Source organism: Canis aureus, chromosome 2 (assembly GCF_053574225.1).
Source record: "Canis aureus isolate CA01 chromosome 2, VMU_Caureus_v.1.0, whole genome shotgun sequence".
NCBI classification, from domain to species: domain Eukaryota; kingdom Metazoa; phylum Chordata; class Mammalia; order Carnivora; family Canidae; genus Canis; species Canis aureus.
In genome coordinates, this window is record NC_135612.1 from 33,260,405 (window position 1) to 33,281,521 (window position 21,117).

Here is a 21,117-nt window from a genome sequence, read left to right on the forward strand (position 1 = left end):
CCTTGTTAGGGGATCCCATTCTACCTGGAAGAGGAACAAGCCCACATGGCTGCTTTCTCTTGCTGTGTTTGGGGAGATGGAGGGTCAGAAAAATGTTGGTTCTTAGTGATGGATGATGATAATGATTCTTCCTGTTCTGAGGTACCAAACCAGTTTGCTTTCATATCAGCACCTTTAAGAGTTCTCCTTTACTTGTCTCTTGATTTATTTCCAGGGTTTATAGTTGTGCTTAGCAGAGATGAGCAAGCAGAAGGGGGTCTGTACCATTCTGTTTGGACAGAAGTCTCCTGAAATTGCTCATTCATTTATTTTTAATCTCTGTCATTTTGTTTTTAGTTGGTTTCCAGTAAAGAACATACATTTGTTTGTATCTAATTTTAAACTTCTCACTGTTATGTCCTATATTTGATATATTGTTTTATTTCCTTGGTATTTCCTTTTCCGATCTATTGATGAAGTATATTGTTAAAACGTGTTTTTATCTATTTTCTCATGTATTTTGAAGCTATCAATAATATTTGTCTTCTCTTAATTATTGGCTTAAACATTAAAATATCTATTATCTATTATCTATTTTCTATTATCTATCTATTATCATAAGAATAAAATAAGAATTGGTTATTTTAGTGATTTGAGAGACATTAAGTAGATTTATTGACTTTTCAGGTGGTAAACTTTGGTTTGAGAATCTTTGAGATACTGCTTCCATTTTTGCCCTGTGATATTGAAGAGTTAGCTTTTAAATGCTTCTTAGATTTTTCTGGAAAATCTTTTGAACAGCAGATGTCCTTCTACACTGCTGCAAGTACCATTCATTTTCTTAGAATTTTGACAAGAACAATGACATTTGGGGTTTTCATAGCAGTGTGTTGTCCTTGTTGCACTTGAACTGAAATCCAAAGCCTCAACCATAGCTTATTAAACATGAATGATCTGGCTGCCGCTGCCACTCACACATCATTTTCCATCATACATTCATTTGTTTACTGAATCCAGGACCCAATGGCCTTCTTATTAGGTGAAAGTGTATTTGTACTTGTCAGTTCTACCTGGGTGCTCCTCCTAAGCAGGCTGCCAGCTGCCTAACAGTGCCTGGCACATAATAGGCACTCAACAAATATTTGTCAAACAAATAAAGGAATGAATGGGACTGAGCAATGTGGACTATTGCTTTATGAGGAATTTACATTTATAAAATACTTATGTTTATAAATGAAACTTTGTGAGTATAATAGTCATTCACAATTGTCACAGATGCTGTGTGGAGAGTGGCTCTTGGATGGATTCATCTAAGAAGGCTTCTTATGGGGATATTTTCATCAGAATCTTAAACCAAGAAGGAAGAGGAAAAAATTGTAATCTTTAGGCAGTATTAGGAAGCTTTGGTGATTTCTTGGTTCCTAAGCAATGAGTTATCCTTTTAAAGCATATTCAAGCTTTGGGTCCATTTCCTTCCTTGGGTGTCCAGGATGTTTGGAAAGTCTTCCTGTGCATCTAAATTTTTTGGTGTCTTTGTCAGTGGGACATCTTTAGCTATGCCAAAAGTCTGTCACTGAAAATAATGATAGCCCTAATAATAAGTGGGATAAGAGCTCTAATTTATAGATTTCATGTAATAATTTCATGTTAATAACTCATGCCAAATTCCAAAGCAAGCTCCACTGCAACATTCCAAGTTCTCTTTGCTATACATCATTTTCTTGTATATAAGTTACTTTTTGGCATGTTGCCTTTACTCATAAACCCTGAGGTTTATAATATAAAAGTCACATGTTTCTTATATCCTCAACTGTCTTAAGAAATGTTAAGATCAAATGAGAAATAATATAATGTGAATTAGTGAAAGAGTGTTCATTTACTGGAAAAATTAATTTTGAGGAGTGCTGGCAGAGATCACTGCTGCCTACACCTGAGGAGCAGAGATTGACCACCAACATACTCAGATTTACAAATTCAGAAATACCAATGGCTTATTCTTCTTGCCTTTGGGGAAAAAATAACAAATATTGAAATACTCCCTTAAAAAATAAAACTAAGCAAATGAAAACACAGGAAAACAGCACTATTACTACCAAAAATACTTAATAGAATTTTAAAATTTAATCTTATTCCTTTAGTTTAGTGTTTTTTTCAATAAGAATTCAAGTCTCTTCTAATATATTTCTTCTGTGGAATATAAAAAGAGATTGAAGTTGTTTTTAAATTATAAATACCTTCAATAGACTCTGATTCCAGTGTGAGAGAACAACATAAGAAGTTTATTTTTAGAGAATAAGTGGTTGTCTAGCTTTTCTGTCAGGCACCGAACACGAGGGTCATTTACAAACAAGATTGTTAGTGAGTTCACTGGGAAGATACATGCATAATTCTGCGGAAAAATGGACACACAGGTATTTTCATTTTTGGATGTTTGCAGCAAAAAGGATTTACAATGAGCTCTTTATCAATTTCAATAATCTGTTTCTAACCTAATTGTGACATTCTCTAAAACATAGTGCTGTAATTTAAGTTCAGTTAAAATAACACCAATTATAATGTATTCCAAATGTTTATGAACATAGCTATCTATCAGCTGTTACAGTGTCAAAACTTTCAGGATATTTTAGAGTTTTTAAAATCAGAATGTGTGTGTGTGTGTTTGTGTGTATGTGTGTGTGTTTGATCAGGTCAGATTTTGATGAAGATTATTTTAAAATAAGATGAGGTATCACGAAAAAGGAAAAACCAGTAGGGAAAGGTAGATAAGTGGGTATTTGATAAACACCAAAGAGCACATGACTTTTTTTTCTTTTTCTTATTTTAATTGAAGTTCGATTTGCCAACATATAGTATAACACCCAGTGCTCATCCTGTCAAGTGCTCCCCTCAGTGCCCGGCACCCAGTCACCCCGTCCCCCTGCCCACCTCCCCTTCCGCAATGCTTCATTTTGTTTCCCAGAGTTAGTAGTCTTTCATGGGTTGTCACACTTTCTGATTTTTCCCACTCAGTTCCCCTCCTTTCCCCTATAATCCCTTTCACTATTTTTTATATTCCTTGTATGAGTGAAACCATATAATGTTTGTCCTTCTCTGATTGATTTACTTCACTCAGCATAATACCCTCCAGTCCCATCCACGTCGAAGCAAATGGTGGGTATTCGTCGTTTCTAATGGCTGAGTAATATTCCATTGTATATAGAGACCACATCTTTATCCATTCATCGAACAACATTGAGGCTCCTTCCACAGTTTGGCTATTGTGGACATTGCTGCTATAAACATTGGGGTGCAGGTGTCTTGATCTTTCACTGCATCTGTATCTTTGGGGTAAATCCCCAGCAGTGCAATTGCTGAGTCATAGAGTATTTCTATTTTTTGACTCTTTGAGGAACCTCCACACAGTTTTCCAGAGTGGCTGCACCAGTTCACGTTCCCACCAACAGTGCAAGAGGATTCCCCTTTCTCCACATCCTCTCCAACATTTGTTATCTCCTGTCTTGTTAATTTTCACTGTTCTCACTAGTGTGAGGTGGTATCTCATTGTGGTTTTGATTTGTATTTTCCTGATGGCAAGTGATGCGGAGCATTTTCTCAAAGCACATGACTTTCTATATGACCTCTTGAATACTGATGTACTTGTACTTCCACCTTGGTACAACTGATGGTCATGGTACTTTTAAGCATTTCCTTCAAATCTTATAGGATTCAGTTTGACTTGCATCCTTCTCTCTTTATCCAGAGTTGCTGTGTGACTCACGTTGATCTCTGTTACCCTGCAGAGGGCTCTAGCTATGCCCCTGCCCATGTCCCTGGATGGTGATTATGGTGCACAGATCAATTGCAGAGAATTTGGCAGAGGAGAAATAGCATATTTAATCTTTTTAAATCTAGAAGTTAGCTAAAGGAAGAGTATTTTAACTGAGTTACATAATATGAAAGAATATTGAATTCTAGTTCTTTTTTGGGGGGTATAAACCTATTAACATTTATTCCTCTCTCTGATTACAACTGAAATTCGGGACAAAATACAAAAACCAAGTATACATGGACTCTGAAAAATAAACAAAACCAAGTAGATTGTGGAAAGGAGTTAATACTCTTGGAGAAGTGACACTGTTGTTTTTTTGTTTTGTTTTGTTTTGTTTTTTCTGTCTGATTTCCCTCCAGGACAGGTAGGCCTCATCATGGCATGGCATGGTGGCATAAATGCCTAGCACCCAGAGGAGCACCTGTGGGCTGGAGAATGAGGGAATTTCAAAAGAAAGAACCAGGGAATCCCACACCCTGATTGCATGCATCAGCATGTACAATTATGAACGATGCATGTGTGGTACAGTCCCAGACCAGCCTAGTGAAGGCCTAGAGAACTATCTGAGATTAGAACCATTCATACAAGTCTCAAATTACTGTATGCTGGACAGGCACAAACCAACATAGCAAGTTTAAAGAATTCAACAGAAACTTGAACCATCTGCACAAGTTTCCAAGTGCTGTGAAATCAGCATATGTGAGACAGAACGAAACTACCATGGGAAATATGAATTTGAAACACTACCCATGGATGGTAAGACAGAAATTGTGATCTGAACTTAACTTCTAACTGAAAAGGAGAAGAAAATATTATCTCCAGAAGATTATAACAGGACCCAGAGTCTCCATATCTTAACATTGACAGTATCCAGGAGATGATATCAAAGAACTCAACATACAAGAAAGAGGAGAATGTAAGCAATTCTCAAGGGGGAAAAAAAAAACAATAAATAGATCTTAATCCCAACATGATCCAGATATTGAAATGACCAAAGAATCTAAAGTAACTGGGATCCCTGGGTGGCGCAGCAGTTTGGCGCCTGCCTTTGGCCCAGGGCACGATCCTGGAGACCTGGGATTGAATCCCACGTCGGGCTCCCGGTGCATGGAGCCTGCTTCTCCCTCTGCCTGTGTCTCTGCCTCTCTCTCTCTCTCTCTCTGTGACTATCATAAATAAATAAAAATTAGGGGAGGGGCAAGATGGCGGAAGAGTAGGGTCTCCAAATCACCTGTCTCCACCAAATTACCTAGAAAACCTTCAAATTATCCTGAAAATCTATGAATTCGGCCTGAGAATTAAAGAGAGAACACCTGGAATGCTACAGTGAGAAGAGTTCGCGCTTCTATCAAGGTAGGAAGACGGGGAAAAAGAAATAAAGAAACAAAAGGCCTCCAAGGGGGAGGGGCCCCGCGAGGAGCCGGGCTGAGGCCGGGGTGAGTGTCCCCAGGACAGGAGAGCCCCGTCCGGGAGACGCAGGAGCTGCACCGACCTTCCCGGGCGGAAAGGGGCTCGCAGGGAGCTGGAGCAGGACCCAGGAGGGCGGGGATGCCCTCGGGCTCCCCGGGACACTAACAGAGCAACTGCGCCCCGGGGAGAGTGCGCCGAGCTCCCTTAGGGCTGCAGCGCGCATGGCGGGACCCGGAGCAACTCGGAGGGGCTCGGGCGGCTCCGCAGAGGGGGCTGCGCGGCCCCGGGGAGCAGCTCGGAGGGGCTCGGGCGGAGGAAGAGGCTCCGTGCGGACGGGGCTGCGCGGTTCCAGGAGCAGCTCGGAGGGCTCGGCCGACGGCTCCGTGGAGGGGGTTGCGCAGACCGGGAGCGCGAATCCACCAGCGCAGGCTCCGGAGCACCGGGCGCCGGGACACAGCCCAGGATCCCGCCTCCCCCGGGACAGGCAGAGGCCGGGAGGCCCCAGGACAGCAAGGACGCTCCTGCCCCGAGCTGAGCAGATCAGCGGCCCGCCCCGGAGCCTCCAGGCCCTGCAGACGGAGAGCTCCGGGGTTACTGCGGGGGCTGAATCCAGGGCTGTAAAGCTGGCCCCGCACTAGGGCTGTTGCTCCTGGGGTCTCACAGGGTAAACAACCCCCACTGAGCCCTGCACCAGGCAGGGGCACAGCAGCTCCCCCAACTGCTAACACCTGAAAATCAGCACAACAGGCCACTCCCCCAGAACACCAGCTAGACGGACAACTTCCAGGAGAAGCCAAGGGACTTAAAGTACACAGAATCAGAAGATACTCCCCTGTGGTCCTTTTTTTGTTTTGTTTTGTTTTGTTTTGATTTTTGATTTGTTTCCTTCCCCCACCCCCCTTTTTTCTCCTTTGTTTTTCTTTCTCTTTTTCTTCTTTTTTTTCGTTTTTTTCTTCCTTTTTTTTCTCTTTCTCTTTTCTTTCCTTCTTTCTCTCCTCTCTTTTTCTCTTTTTCCCAATACAACTTGCTTTTGGCCACTCTGCACTGAGCAAAATGACTAGAAGGAAAACCTCACCTCAAAAGAAAGAATCAGAAACAGTCCTCTCTCCCGCAGAGTTACAAAATCTGGATTACAATTCAATGTCAGAAAGCCAAATCAGAAGCACTATTATACAGCTACTGGTGGCTCTAGAAAAAAGCATAAAGGACTCAAGAGACTTCATGACTGCAGAATTTAGAGCTAATCAGGCAGAAATTACAAATCAATTGAATGAGATGCAATCCGAACTGGAAGTCCTAACGACGAGGGTTAACGAGGTGGAAGAACGAGTGAGTGACATAGAGGAAAAGTTCATGGCAAAGAGGGAAACTGAGGAAAAAAGAGACAAACAATTAAAAGACCATGAAGATAGATTAAGGGAAATAAACGACAACCTGAGGAAGAAAAACTTACATTTAATTGGTGTTCCCGAGGGTGCCGAAAGGGACAGAGGGCCAGAATATGTATTTGAACAAATTCTAGCTGAAAACTTTCCTAATCTGGGAAGGGAAACAGGCACTCAGATCCAGGAAATAGAGAGATCCCCCCCTAAAATCAATAAAAACCGTTCAACGACATAAAATAGTGAAGCTTGCAAATTCCAAAGATAAAGAGAAGATCCTTAAAGCAGCAAGACACAAGAAATCCCTGACTTTTATGGGGAGGAGTACTAGGGTAACAGCAGACCTCTCCACAGAGACCTGGCAGGCCAGAAAGGGCTGGCAGGATATATTCAGGGTCCTCAATGAGAAGAACATGCAACCAAGAATACTTTATCCAGCAAGGCTCTCATTCAAAATGGAAGGAGAGATAAAGAGCTTCCAAGACAGGCAGCAACTAAAAGAATATGTGACCTCCAAACCAGCTCTGCAAGAAATTTTAAGGGGGACTCTTAAAATTCCCCTTTAAGAAGAAGTTCAGTGGAACATTCCACAAAAACAAGGACTGAATAGATATCATGATGACACTAAACTCATATCTGTCAATAGTAACTCTGAATGTGAACGGGCTTAATGACCCCATCAAAAGGCGCAGGGTTTCAGACTGGATAAAAAAGCAGCACCCATCTATTTGCTGTCTACAAGAGACTCATTTTAGACAGAAGGACACCTACAGCCTGAAAATAAAAGGTTGGAGAACCATTTACCATTCGAATGGTCCTCAAAAGAAAGCAGGGGTAGCCATCCTTATATCAGATAAACTAAAATTTACCCCAAAGACTGTAGTGAGAGATGAAGAGGGACAATATATCATACTTAAAGGATCTATTCAACAAGAGGACTTAACAATCCTCAATTTATATGCCCCGAATGTGGGAGCTGCCAAATATATCAATCAATTATTAACCAAAGTGAAGAAATACTTAGATAATAATACACTTATACTTGGTGACTTCAATCTAGCTCTTTCTATACTCGATAGGTCTTCTAAGCACAACATACCACAAAAACGAGAGCTTTAAATGATATACTAGACTAGATGGATTTCACAGATATGTACAGAACTTTACATCCAAACTCAACTGAATACACATTCTTCTCAAGTGCACATGGAACTTTCTCCAGAATAGACCACATACTGGGTCAAAAATCGGGTCTGAACTGATACCAAAAGATTGGAATCGTCCCCTGCATATTCTCAGACCATAATGCCTTGAAATTAGAACTAAATCACAACAAGAAGTTTGGAAGGACCTCAAACACATGGAGGTTAAGGACCATCCTGCTAAAAGATGAAAGGGTCAACCAGGAAATTAAGGAAGAATTAAAAAGATTCATGGAAACTAATGAGAATAAAGATACAACCGTTCAAAATCTTTGGGATGCAGCAAAAGCAGTTCTAAGGGGGAAATACATCGCAATGCAAGCATCCATTCAAAAACTGGAAAGAACTCAAATACAAAAGCTAACCTTACACATAAAGGAGCTAGAGAAAAAACAGCAAATAGATCCTAGCCCCAGGGAGAAGAAGGGAGTTAATAAAGATTCAAGCAGAACTCAACGAAATCGAGACCAGAAGAACTGTGGAACAATCAACAGGAGTTGGTTCTTTGAAAGAATTAATAAGATAGATAAACCATTAGCCAGCCTTATTAAAAAGAAGAGAGAGAAGACTCAAATTAATAAAATCATGAATGGGGATCCCTGGGTGGCGCAGCGGTTTGGCGCCTGCCTTTGGCCCAGGGCATGATCCTGGAGACCCGGGATCGAATCCCACGTCGGGCTCCCGGTGCATGGAGCCTGCTTCTCCCTCTGCCTATGTCTCTGCCTCTCTCTCTCTCTCTGTGACTATCATAAATAAATAAAAATAAAAAAAATAAAATAAAATCATGAATGAAAAAGGAGAGATCACTACCAACACCAAGGAAATACAAACGATTTTAAAAACATATTATGAACAGCTATACGCCAATAAATTAGGCAATCTAGAAGAAATGGACGCATTCCTGGAAAGCCACAAACTACCAAAACGGGAACAGGAAGAAATAGAAAACCTGAACAGGCCAATAACCAGGGAGGAAATTGAAGCAGTCATCAAAAACCTCCCAAGACACAAGAGTCCAGGGCCAGATGGCTTCCCAGGGGAATTTTATCAAACGTTTAAAGAAGAAACCATACCTATTCTCCTAAAGCTGTTTGGAAAGATAGAAAGAGATGGAGTACTTCCAAATTCGTTCTATGAGGCCAGCATCACCTTAATCCAAAACCAGACAAAGACCCCACCAAAAAGGAGACTTACAGACCAATATCCCAGATGAACGTGGATGCAAAAATTCTCAACAAGATACTGGCCAATAGGATCCAACAGTACATTAAGTAATTTATTCACCATGATCATGTAGGATTTATCCCTGGGACACAAGGCTGGTTCAACACCCGTAAAACAATCAATGTGATTCATCATATCAGCAAGAGAAAAACCAAGAACCATATGATCCTCTCATTAGATGCAGAGAAAGCATTTGACAAAATACAGCATCCATTCCTGATCAAAACTCTTCAGAGTGTAGGGATAGAGGGAACATTCCTCGACATCTTAAAAGCCATCTATGAAAAGCCCACAGCAAATATCATTCTCAATGGGGAAGCACTGGGAGCCTTTCCCCTAAGATCAGGAACAAGACAGGGATGTCCACTCTCACCACTGCTATTCAACATAGTACTGGAAGTCCTAGCCTCAGCAATCAGACAACAAAAAGACATTAAAGGCATTCAAATTGGCAAAGAAGAAGTCAAACTCTCCCTCTTCGCCGATGACATGATACTCTACATAGAAAACCCAAAAGTCTCCACCCCAAGATTGCTAGAACTCATACAGCAATTCGGTAGTGTGGCAGGATACAAAATCAATGCCTAGAAATCTGTGACATTTCTATACACTAACAATGAGACTGAAGAAAGAGAAATTAAGGAGTCAGTCCCATTTACAATTTCACCCAAAAGCATAAGATACCTAGGAATAAACCTAACCAAAGATGTAAAGGATCTATACCCTAAAAACTATAGAACACTTCTGAAAGAAATTGAGGATGACACAAAGAGATGGAAAAATATTCCATGCTCATGGATTGGCAGAATTAATATTGTGAAAATGTCAATGTTACCCAGGGCAATACACACGTTTAATGCAATCCCATCAAAATACCATGGACTTTCTTCAGAGAGTTAGAATAAATTATTTTAAGATTTGTGTGGAATCAGAAAAGACCCCGAATAGCCATGGGAATTTTAATAAAGAAAACCATATCTGGGGGCATCACAATGCCAGATTTCAGGTTGTACTACAAAGCTGTGGTCATCAAGACAGTGTGGTACTGGTACAAAAACAGACACATAGATCAGTGGAACAGAATAGAGAACCCAGAAGTGGACCCTGAACTTTATGGTCAACTAATATTCGATAAAGGAGGAAAGACTATCCATTGGAAGAAAGACAGTCTCTTCCATAAATGATGCTGGGAAAATTGGACATCCACATGCAGAAGAATGAAACTAGACCACTCTCTTTCACCATACACAAAGATAAACTCAAAATGGATGAAAGATCTAAATGTGAGACAAGAGTCCATCAAAATCCTGGAGGATAACACAGGCAACACCCTTTTTAACTCGGCCACAGTAACTTCTTGCAAGATACATCCACGAAGGCAAAAGAAACAAAAGCAAAAATGAACTACTGGGACTTCATCAAGATAAGAATCTTTTGCACAGCAAAGGATACAGTCAACAAAACTAAAAGACAACCTACAGAATGGGAGAAGATATTTGCAAATGACATATCAGATGAAGATCTAGTTTCCAAGATCTATAAAGAACTTCTTAAACTCAACACCAAAGAAACAAACAATCCCATCATGAAATGGACAAAAGACAAAAGACATGAAGAGAAATCTCACAGAGGAAGACATAGACATGGCCAACATGCATATGAGAAAATGCTCCGCATCACTTGCCATCAGGGAAATACAAATCAAAACCACAATGAGATACCACCTCACACCAGTGAGAATGGGGCAAATTAACAAGGCAGGAAACAAGAAATGTTGGAGAGGATGCGGAGAAAAGGGAACCCTCTTACACTGTTGGTGGGAATGTGAACTGGTGCAGCCACTCTGGAAAACTGTGTGGAGGTTCCTCGAAGAGTTAAAAATATACCTGCCCTACGACCCAGCAATTGCACTGTTGGGGATTTACCCCAAAGATACAGATGCAATGAAACGCCGGGACACCTGCACCCCGATGTTTATAGCAGCAATGGCCACGATAGCCAAACTGTGGAAGGAGCCTCGGTGTCCATTGAAAGATGAATGGATAAAGAAGATGTGGTTTATGTATACAATGGAATATTACTCAGCCATTAGAAATGACAAATACCCACCATTTGCTTCAACGTGGATGGACCTGGAGGGTATTATGCTGAGTGAAGTAAGTCAGTCGGAGAAGGACAAACATTATATGTTCTCATTCATTTGGGGAATATAAATAATAGTGAAAGGGAATATAAGGGAAGGGAGAAGAAATGTGTGGGAAATATCAGAAAGGGAGACAGAACGTAAAGACTCCTAACTCTGGGAAACGAACTAGAGGTGGTAGAAGGGGAGGAGGGCGGGGGGTGGGAGTGAATGGGTGATGGGCACTGGGGGTTATTCTGTATGTTAGTAAATTGAACACCAATAAAAAATAAATTAAAAATAAATAAATAAATAAAAATTTAAAAAAAATCTAAAGTAATTGTTATAACATTTAAATGAAGTAAAGAAAAATAAATTTGAAATGAGTGAACATAGCAATCTTTAGGAGAGAAACAAATTATAAAACAGAAGCAAATGCAAAGGTCAGAACTTAAAAACATAACACTTTCATTAAAACAACTTTATGGGTTGAATAGCAGAATGAATATGACAAAGGAAAAGGTCAGTGAATTGAAAATTGAACAATATATGTCATCCAGTATGAAAGGTTTGGTAGAGTTAAGTGTTACATATTTATTTCATTTCCATATTATAAAGGAGTTCTTATTATATACCTCTATTTTAACTTTCATTTTTCTTTGGCCTTATAAGGACATATCAAGGTGTGGACATGGTACTGTGTATGTGTATGTCTGTATATGTATGTGTATGTATACACACATATATAATCATCTTTATTTGATATCCAGCAGGAAGTTTTAATCTGGTTTAGACCTGGCTTTTCTTTGAATCAATATATGAATCAATATTTCATTATAAAATGAAATAAAATAGTGACTACATTTATGTTTTGCAAATTAAAAATTTTATTTATTCATGGAATATTGTAAATCCAAAAAGTGATTCTTATCAGGAGGTCGGGGCTGATTTTGTGGCATCATTGGCACTGCCTGGAGACATTTTCAGTTGTCACACTGGGGAGTAGAAGCCAGGGATGGTAAACTTGCCACAATGTATAGGACAGCCCCCACCATGAAGAATGATTCAGTTCCTAATGTCAACAGTGCTGACTAGATTTGTGAACAGATGTATCTAAATAGATTTGACCTTATGATTTTGTTGATATAATAGTAAACCTGGTTGCAAATTGTGATTAAAAAAATTTGCTTTCCACAGCCTTTAAACAAAGACTAACAAACAGCTGTACATGTGGATGGAGAAGTTGTAAACTTGTATTTAAACATGGTAAAGCTGATGTTTTCGGTATCTATAGTCAGTCAGCATGGTGACATCACAGTGAAAAGGCCATATTTGAGAGGTGCAAGACACCTGAGTCACCTGCATGTCTGGTTCCCTATTGGTACTTACTGTCCAGGATGCAGTGGGCAACAATTGATGCCTTCCCTCGCTGCACCAGGGTGGCAGCCTGAGCGTAACAGCTCTTGCATTTACATCTCCTCCAACCAGTCTTCTTTCCTACCTTTTTATAGACATATTTTTTTTCAATTACTGAGAAAAGTAATTTTTTTCTAGTACTGAGAAAAGAGTCACATGCTTCATTTAAATAGACCTTTTCTTTTTTTCTTTGACAGTCATAAAAACCATGCATTTTCTTTGATTTTTCTAAAACTCTGTGATGTTGAACTTCAAAAAAGAAATTTGAAATGCAAGTTATTTGAAAGATCTTCTATATGGAGTGACATTTCCTATACACAGTTGAACAGTGCTCCTGTACACTGACCCTAAAGAGATGGCATTCCATTCAAATTTAAATTTAATGTAGACAGTAACACAAATCAATGAGAAATTCCTGCCTCTGGTATTGTGCTTCTCAGTGAATCTTCATTGTACCTATCTGATAGTAAATTATTTATAGACTGTATATTTGAGTCTGATCCTTTATAAGACATGAGAGCCTGGACCTGCTTTATGTTCACTTATTTTCATTTTACAGACCTGTTTTTTGAAAAAAAAAAAGCATATATTCTCAGTTTTAAACTGATTCTCATCATATATCCATTTCTTCTAGGCACTGGCACATCTCCACTTAATAGAATATGTCGGAGAACAGACTGCTTTGCTGATAAAGGTACATTAAATACTGCAACAGAATGTGCTTCAGCCACTGTTACTTTGATTTTGTAAAAAAAAAAAAAAATCTGGTAAGAATAGGTCACAAATTATTTAAAAAATACAGCATGGAAACTTTTTTATCCTGTGTAGCCTAGAGATGAAGTGAGACTTTTTCCAAAGAATATACAATTGTAGATGCCTACAATTTTGCTATTAGCCTTTAGTTAAAACCATCTAAGAAGGAGAGTGGTAGACACCAGTGTTAGTAAATGAATGCACAGCCCCAGAGGGCTCTGCTGGGACATCAGGTCCATGTAACCAGTATGTGCTGCCACCAAGAATGGGACCATCTAGCTCCCCTCCCCAGGAGCTAATTGGCTTGGGTATGGCTGGGAATCACTCTTCCCAGTTTCCTAGAGACCCAGCTGAGGCTCCTAGTATTAGCCAGGAAAGCCCAGGCTGGTCCTGTTTGCACACCTGGGACTGCCTTGGTCTTCTCCTTTGTGAAAGGAAGGACTGACAGCTCTGTGAGCCTCACATGTCCTACCATCACATCTGCAGTATGTGTGATTTATATCAATGCCACTGTGATACATAGCACTGCTATTATCTGCTCCCTTCCAGATGGTCCCAGAGGATCGGCGCCTTGCAACTGCCATCATCCTGGTGGTCTGGGTGTCAGCCATTGCATCTTCCTTGATTGACAACATCCCATTCACTGCAACCATGGTGAGTTGCACTCTTCCTCCATGTTATGAGGACCTGACTTTCAGCCTGGACATGACCTGGGCTCACTCTTCCTTCCAGAGGAAGCAGAGAATGAACCTTGTCCCCTTGCTGCACTCATAGCTATGGTAGAAAGGTGGCAAAGCTTGGGTCCAGCTGGGCCAGGGGTGCTTAGTCCATACTGCAGGCTGGAATCCATGGGCCTGCAGTGGGCAGTGTATCAGTAACTAGTTGTTTCAGGGTTAGTCAACTGAAAGCTACCATACCTCATGGAAAAGACAGTCTGTTTTTTTTTCTTTTTTAAAGAAAATTGTAAGACACCAAAGACAGGCTGGTTGAAGGCAAACATGAATTATTCCCCATGAATACAGAAGCCACCCATGTGTGGCTTCTTGCACTTGGCTTGGGCAGGATTTTGAGTTCTTTGTGTGGTCCTGACTGCAGCTGAGATTGGGATACACATTGAAGGCCTTATACAAGGCTGGCAAGCCCTGTTTTTGCTGTGTCTTCTGCCATCACTGATAGGTGTTTGGCGGAATTGTGAATCCCTGGTGTGGCTATGTAAAGGCAGGAATGGGGGCTTGCATACAGGAACTGGGAGTCCTGTCATGAACACCTGAGGTCCCAGGTATGCTAAGCATGAGTGAACATTCCTCATGACTGGACTCTGGACAGGGGAATTTTCTCTGTTCTTGTGACCTTGACGGCCCAACCATACCCCTGCTCAACAGCCTGTGCAAGGAGGCTCCTGGCATTGAGGAGTAGGGCAGTGCTCTCTCTCACAGGACCTTAGGCTGACCTGACACTCAATGTCACTCACTCATTGCTGGGATCACAGTGTCTGCAGGTTGACACTCAAGTTACCTAGCTATTATTCTTCCATGACCTGGACTTGTTAATTTTGAGCTAATTCTGTGGCTGTTATTATTTTGTCATGAAGTACTGAATTAGAGAAGTTGTACAGAAGTTGTTGAATGTCCTGGTTTGTACTCAGCAGGCACTATCATGACTGTGACTGTGATTCTGTGGCCCCACAGAGCGCCAAGGGCTGCAGCATTTCTCAAGCAGACTAAGGCAGCTCGGCCCTGGGCTTCTGACATGCCAGTTCAGCTTGTATGTGCCTTCTGTTCTCAGATGAGGTGGTCCCCAGAAGACACAGTTGTGTGCGAACCCATGAGGCCACACAGTGTGGCCACAGTAAACCTTGATCAGTCCCGAGGGGTCTGCATGTTCAGGAAGTTACTACACCCTGCCTCTTGGGAGGCTTCTAGTTTCAGGACCCAGATCTTGTCTGGGAGTAGATGAGAGGGTACCTATTGTTAGAAATTTTGGCTCCTCCATTTTCTAAAAATATGACATTTACAATGTTTTCATTTTAACAATTTTAACTTACCTAAAATTTAAATTTAAAAAATCGAGAGAATCACAGAGGATAATATAATATCTGTATGCTCACCACCACAAATGAGGAAGTTAAAATATTGTATTCTCTTTGCTTGGGTTTTATTGTTTATTTTTAAGAAATGAAGTATTATATAGATGAACATGACATTCTCTGTTCCTTCCCTTAACCTCTAGGATTGTGTCCCTTCTTCCCTGTGCTGAGGGGACTACCCTAATGCATCTGGGGCATATCCATTCATGTGATAGCACACTATGGAAGGTAACAAGGGAAAGATCTTGGTTTATGTGAATCAACATGGACAGACACCAAATGCTGAGAGACTGAAAATACAGCTATTGCACAAATTGGCGTGCAGCTTTCTAAAACTCCCAAATCTCTGTTCTATGACTCAGCAGGTATCCATAGTAGCTGCATCAGAGGAGAACATGGAGAGTCATCCAGGTTTTCACCTTAGTCTGGAGGGCCCAAACCGGTCTGGTTTCTGGGTTGGATTTTAGGTTTGTGAGATTCCCATATTCTCAGCTTTGCTGTTTTCCTGGAGGCTAACCAAGGAGACCTAAGAAAATTCTGTGGAAGTACTATTAGGTCAAAACAGGGGTAGAGATAGGTTTGTCTGCTTGTGGCCATTATATATGCAGTGAAAACATTGGAGCTGCAACCCATGTCCCAACTGCCTAGCATGCAGAGGACAGCCTGTGTTTCAGCCAAACTTCATTCTGCTGTGAGAACACACTCTGGCCAAAGTCATTCCCCAGGTCAACAGGATACATGTCCATGGAAATTTTAACATGTGTGAAAATATAACTAAAAAGGGTCAGAAATGTGACAGATACATTCAGCATTTCCAATGATGAGGAATGCTGGTAGACGTGATAGTGGGGAGACTGAGGTTGTGTCTGACAAGGCTGTGAGGCATCTACTCAAAGTTTCTTTAGAGAATTATGAGCATGATTCCAATATTTCAAGTCAGTGAGTTGGAGAGACAAAACAAAGTCCATCTTTTCCTGGGTGATGTCTTCTCCCCAGAGTGTGTCTTTAGGTTGGCGATCATTCCTCCAGTATTCATACTGTCAGCTCTGAGCTGAACTCAGCAAGTAGGAAACACTATTCACATTTGTTCGTGACATTTCTCTTCTTCCATCGGTCAGAGAGAACACCAAATAATTCAGGAAATGCAAAAGACTTAATTTCTAACAGGCAGGATCATGCTATTGAATTTTTACTAATCTCAAGTATACAGGGTCGAAAGAACTAAGTTGTAGATGGGCTCTTTAATTTGGCTTTTTAATTTGGCTGGGTGGAGCTTCATTGAAAATTACAACAAAGCACAGCTGGGTTTTGAAGAGCACCCCAGGGTTTTTTTGGGATTAGCTTTGCTTCTTTAAATTTTCCTTATTCCATGGGCTCTCCCCTTCATTTTAACTTTTGCTTATTTTTAATGGTAATACTATTAAACAATATTTAACATTATTAGGTCAACTTGATATTGCATCATTATTTAGGGCAATCAGAATAGACATGGAGCCTCTGAAGGAGGAAGCGTGAAGCCCCCTCTCTCCTCTTACTCTGTGTCACTGTTACTTGCTTGGGGCAGAGTGGGACCCAAAGGGGAGGCACTGGGGGTTTTGGATGGTGACTACCCATCAACTGGTTTGGAAATATTTCCTTTTTGTTTTGTCTTTAATTTTTAATTAATTAACTAATTAATTAATTGGTAAGTAGACTCCACATCCAGCATGGAGCCCACTGTGGGGCTTGAAGTTATGACTGTGAGAGGTAATACCTGAGCTGAGATCACGAGTCATATACACTTAATAGACTGAGCCAACCAGGAACCCCTTTAATTTTTATTGTTTTTAATTGAAGTATAGCTAACAGTGTTCTATAGCTTATGCAATATAACGATTCAACAATTCTATACACATTGTTCAGTGCTAATCACTTGAAGTGTATTCTTTTTTTTTTTTTTTTTTTTTTAGTATAGTTGACACACAATGTTACATTAGTTTCAGATGTACAACATAGTGATTTGACACGTTTACACATTATGCTGTGTTCACCACAAGTGTAACTACCATCAGTCCTAACACATTTCTGTTATTTTATCACTAACTGTATCCTTTATGCTGTGCCTTCTATTTCGGTGATTTATTCATTCCATAACAATAGCCAGTATCTTTCACTCCCCTTCACCCATTTTGCCCAACCCCTCCTCCTCCCCTCTGGCAACCATCAGTTAATTCTCTGTATTTGTAAGTCTGATTCTGCTTTTTGTCTTTTTCTCTTTTGTTGTTTTTTTTTTTTTTTTTGGGGGGGGGGTATTCCATTTATAGTGAAATCATATGGTATTGTCTTTCTTAGCCTTAATGAATATTTCCATACTATGTAATCCCGTTGACATCCGTGCCTCACCTTCCTTCCCCTTCCTGTCTACTGTTGACAAGGAGCTGCGGGAGCCAAGGTGAACTCAGACCTGTTTTCATAGGCAGTTTTCTCAGGTCCCCAGTACATTGTACTATAGACTATTGGAAACCTGCAATACATTGCTGATGACTGAGAATTCCCTGACAGCCTTTCTCCATTTAAATCTTTTCAGCCTCATTTGCTTGAACAGGAAGAATTCTTAGGCTATTTTCAAGTTAAAATGTGATTATTCTTGTCCTGGATGTTAATTTCAAAGGATGGTAATTTATGCGCATAATTTTGTGGGTTGTCTCTGACTTCTTGGATCCTCATCATTATCTGTATTATCATTCAGGCTTGGTGTGGAAGTCAGTTTTTCATGGCTTGTTCTCATCTACCTTCTTCCTGTAGGTCTTTGTCATCTTGTCCTTGCTACCTGCTAGGACAGAGGGCAGACTGCCATAACCCTTGACAAAGAAAATGCTTTTTCGGGGCGGTAAATTCAGAAGCATTTCACATGTGCTTTTGTTGTTTTTATAGCCTCATTTTGTTTTTGCTCATCCTGTCTTAAAACACCCAGGATCAAAATAATGTGCAGGGTTGAACCTCGTCCAGCAGATTGCAGTTAGGTTTGATAACATGAGCACTTAAAAAAAAAAGAACATGAGCATTTGTAGCAATTAACAGTTCAGGTTCTGGAGAAGGTGGGTCTGGGCTTGAATCCCAGCTCTATCATTGTACAAGCTGAGAATGCACTGGGTTAGAGAAACAGAAGTGACAGCAGCAGAGAGATGCTGTTTCCCTTTTAGGTTGGCAGAGCTTCTGCAGTTTAATGACTGTGGTACTGGCAGGCTGTCAGGTTGCAAGTCAGCCCCTTGGGGTAGTGCCCAACTTCTTTGGGAGGGGCTCCCCTACTTCCTAGAGAGAATGGCCTTTGAGAGGCCCTGTAGTGCTCAGGCTGAGGGTCCTTCACCTTCCATGACTTGAAGACTGGCCACTACAGTGCCGGATCCTAGCTCCATGACACTCCACAAAAATCAAGTGGCACATGTGGGGCACCAATACCCTCAGAGAAGATTGATCACAGCATGTCCCAGAGACATAGGAAAACAAACAAGAAATTATAAGAACACTCAGGGAGGTTTTAAGCATTGAACAAAAAATACTTTCTGGAATTAAAACGTATGACTTTTTAAAAAATATTGAATAATTAATTGATGAAAAGTCAGTGTTGGACCTGAGTGAGTGGATTTGAAGCCAAGTGAAAGTGCTAACTATAAAAGTACAGAGCAAAAGTACAAAGGAATAGAATCATGAAAAAAGATAGGATTTGGTGAGACCCAGGAGACCTAGCATGGTAATAAGAGTTCCAGGAAGAAGAAAAGGAATGCATTACATTGACAATGTGCAGCCTCTCCATCTCAAGTGCAGTCTGGGTGTCAGCAGCCTTGGAGCTTCTACAGATGCATGTCTTGGCTACCCAGCCTACCAATTCAGAACCTGCACATGGACAAGATGTGACCACCTGCACATGTGCACTGGAGATGTGCTGGTCTGGTCCAAGGCCCCATCTGGGGGTGTTTCCCTACCACTATAAATATGAACCTGCCACTGCAGAACTACAATTCCACCCCCTCCATTCTCAGGATCTCCTGTGAAGATGCAAACTGTCCTTGGTATTTACCTGGGGCACTTGTTAAATTGCATACAAAAGGAATCCAGCCAGGAGTGGGTAATTCTTCAGAGGCCCAAGCACGTTCCCATCTAACAGAGATGGCTGGAACAAATCTCTAGATTGAGTGTCCAAATTTAATGTCTCACCTGGGGACAGTTGGCAGATATCAGCAGCAAAATGACAAATCAGCAAGAGTGCTAGCTGGAGATAAGTGAACACTGACCCCCAGTGGTGGTGGGTTTAAGGAAGGCAGGTGGTAGGTACAGGGAGGATTGGTGTGGTGAGTAGAGGGAGAGCAGGTGTGCTGGGCACAGGGAGTGGTAGATGCAGGAAGTGTGCTGGGCACAGGGTGTGGTAGATGCAGGAAGGGAAGGTGATATGGGCTTAGAGAGAGGGCAAGGTACTCTGGGTCAGAGGGAGGGCAATACCTGTCTGGTTGTGATGCATCGTCTCCCTACAAGGAAGTAGGCTTAGTGTGTGAACTTACTTGATAAAAAACAAAAACAAAAACAAAAACAAAACAAAAAACAAAACAAAAAAACAAAAAAAAACCAGCAGGTATCACTATATTTCTCTGAAAAATTCTCAACTCTCGAATGTTGACAGTAAATTCAAATTTCAAAAATGATCCTGCTGGCTTCTGCTGTTTACATTCTTTCACAGAATAGCCTCTCCTCTTGGAGCCCACTGTCTGATATTACACAGGGATGTACTAGAGCAGCTGTCCACATGAAAGTGCCATGCCTGCCCCTTTGCATTGCCTCATGTCCCAGGGCAGCCCCTTGCCCTGTTGTTGGCTACCTGGGCCACGTCATGCCCTCTCTGGGCATCTTGTGCCATGCATTTCTTTCACCCCTGTAAGGGACAGCTTAGCCAGCCTCCCTTTGTTAATTCTCCTGCCACTCTGTCAGGAGCCATCCTTCCCAGGGTCCTGGATCAGAGGCCCATTGTAGGCGTTAAAGGTCAGGCAGCAAGGCATGTGTCCTGCTCAGATATCTGAAAAAGAGCTTTATATGTGTTTTTGGATGAAGTAATATTGCAATATTTGAATATAAGTGTATAGACTTAAAAAATGATGGAATGCTTTTGTTTAATAATGTCAACATATGCTAGCAATTACATTCTGGGGAACTACTTTTTTTTTAATTGAAGTTCAGTTTGCCAACATACAGCATAACACCAGTGCTCATCCCGCCAAGTGCCCCCCTCAAGGCCCATCCCCCAGTCACCCCAACCCCCCGCCCACCTCCCTTTCCACTACCCCTTGTTCGTTTCCCAGAGTTAGGTGTCTCTCATGTTTTGTCATCTTGGGAACTATTTTAAATTAGGATGACAAACTTTACATATTAACTTAAAATATATGAGCTAGCCACTTTTCCCCCCCAGAACTCCTTGTGGGCATAGCTGAGGTGAACAGCCCAGCAGTGGGCACTCAGCTGGTCTTTTTTGTACAGTGCCATGTGTGGGGATGTTGCAAGTAACATTGCATGGGGTGAAGTGATGGCTGTCCTAGGATGACTCTGTAGCAATATCAAGAAGAGAATTGTTTTGTGCAGACCCAAAACCAAACTAGAAGTCTCAGGGGAATGTAGAGCATCTTGGCTTGGCATAGCAGGCAGTGTGTGTAGGCCTAGCAGGCATCCCAAATGGGCCCTGGAGTAGGCAGCAGTCCAACCTCACCTGCATT

General features: G+C 41.2%; 1 protein-coding gene across 1 annotated transcript in view; it reads left to right on the forward strand.

The window, feature by feature from the left end:
• Positions 1-21,117, forward strand: part of OCA2 (OCA2 melanosomal transmembrane protein) — a 435,982-nt gene that overhangs the window by 247,732 nt on the left and 167,133 nt on the right. Inside the window, exons 20-21 of the mRNA XM_077868273.1 lie at positions 13,178-13,237; positions 13,846-13,950. Coding sequence (XP_077724399.1) covers positions 13,178-13,237; positions 13,846-13,950 — 165 coding nt within the window. The remainder of the gene's footprint in view (positions 1-13,177; positions 13,238-13,845; positions 13,951-21,117) is intronic.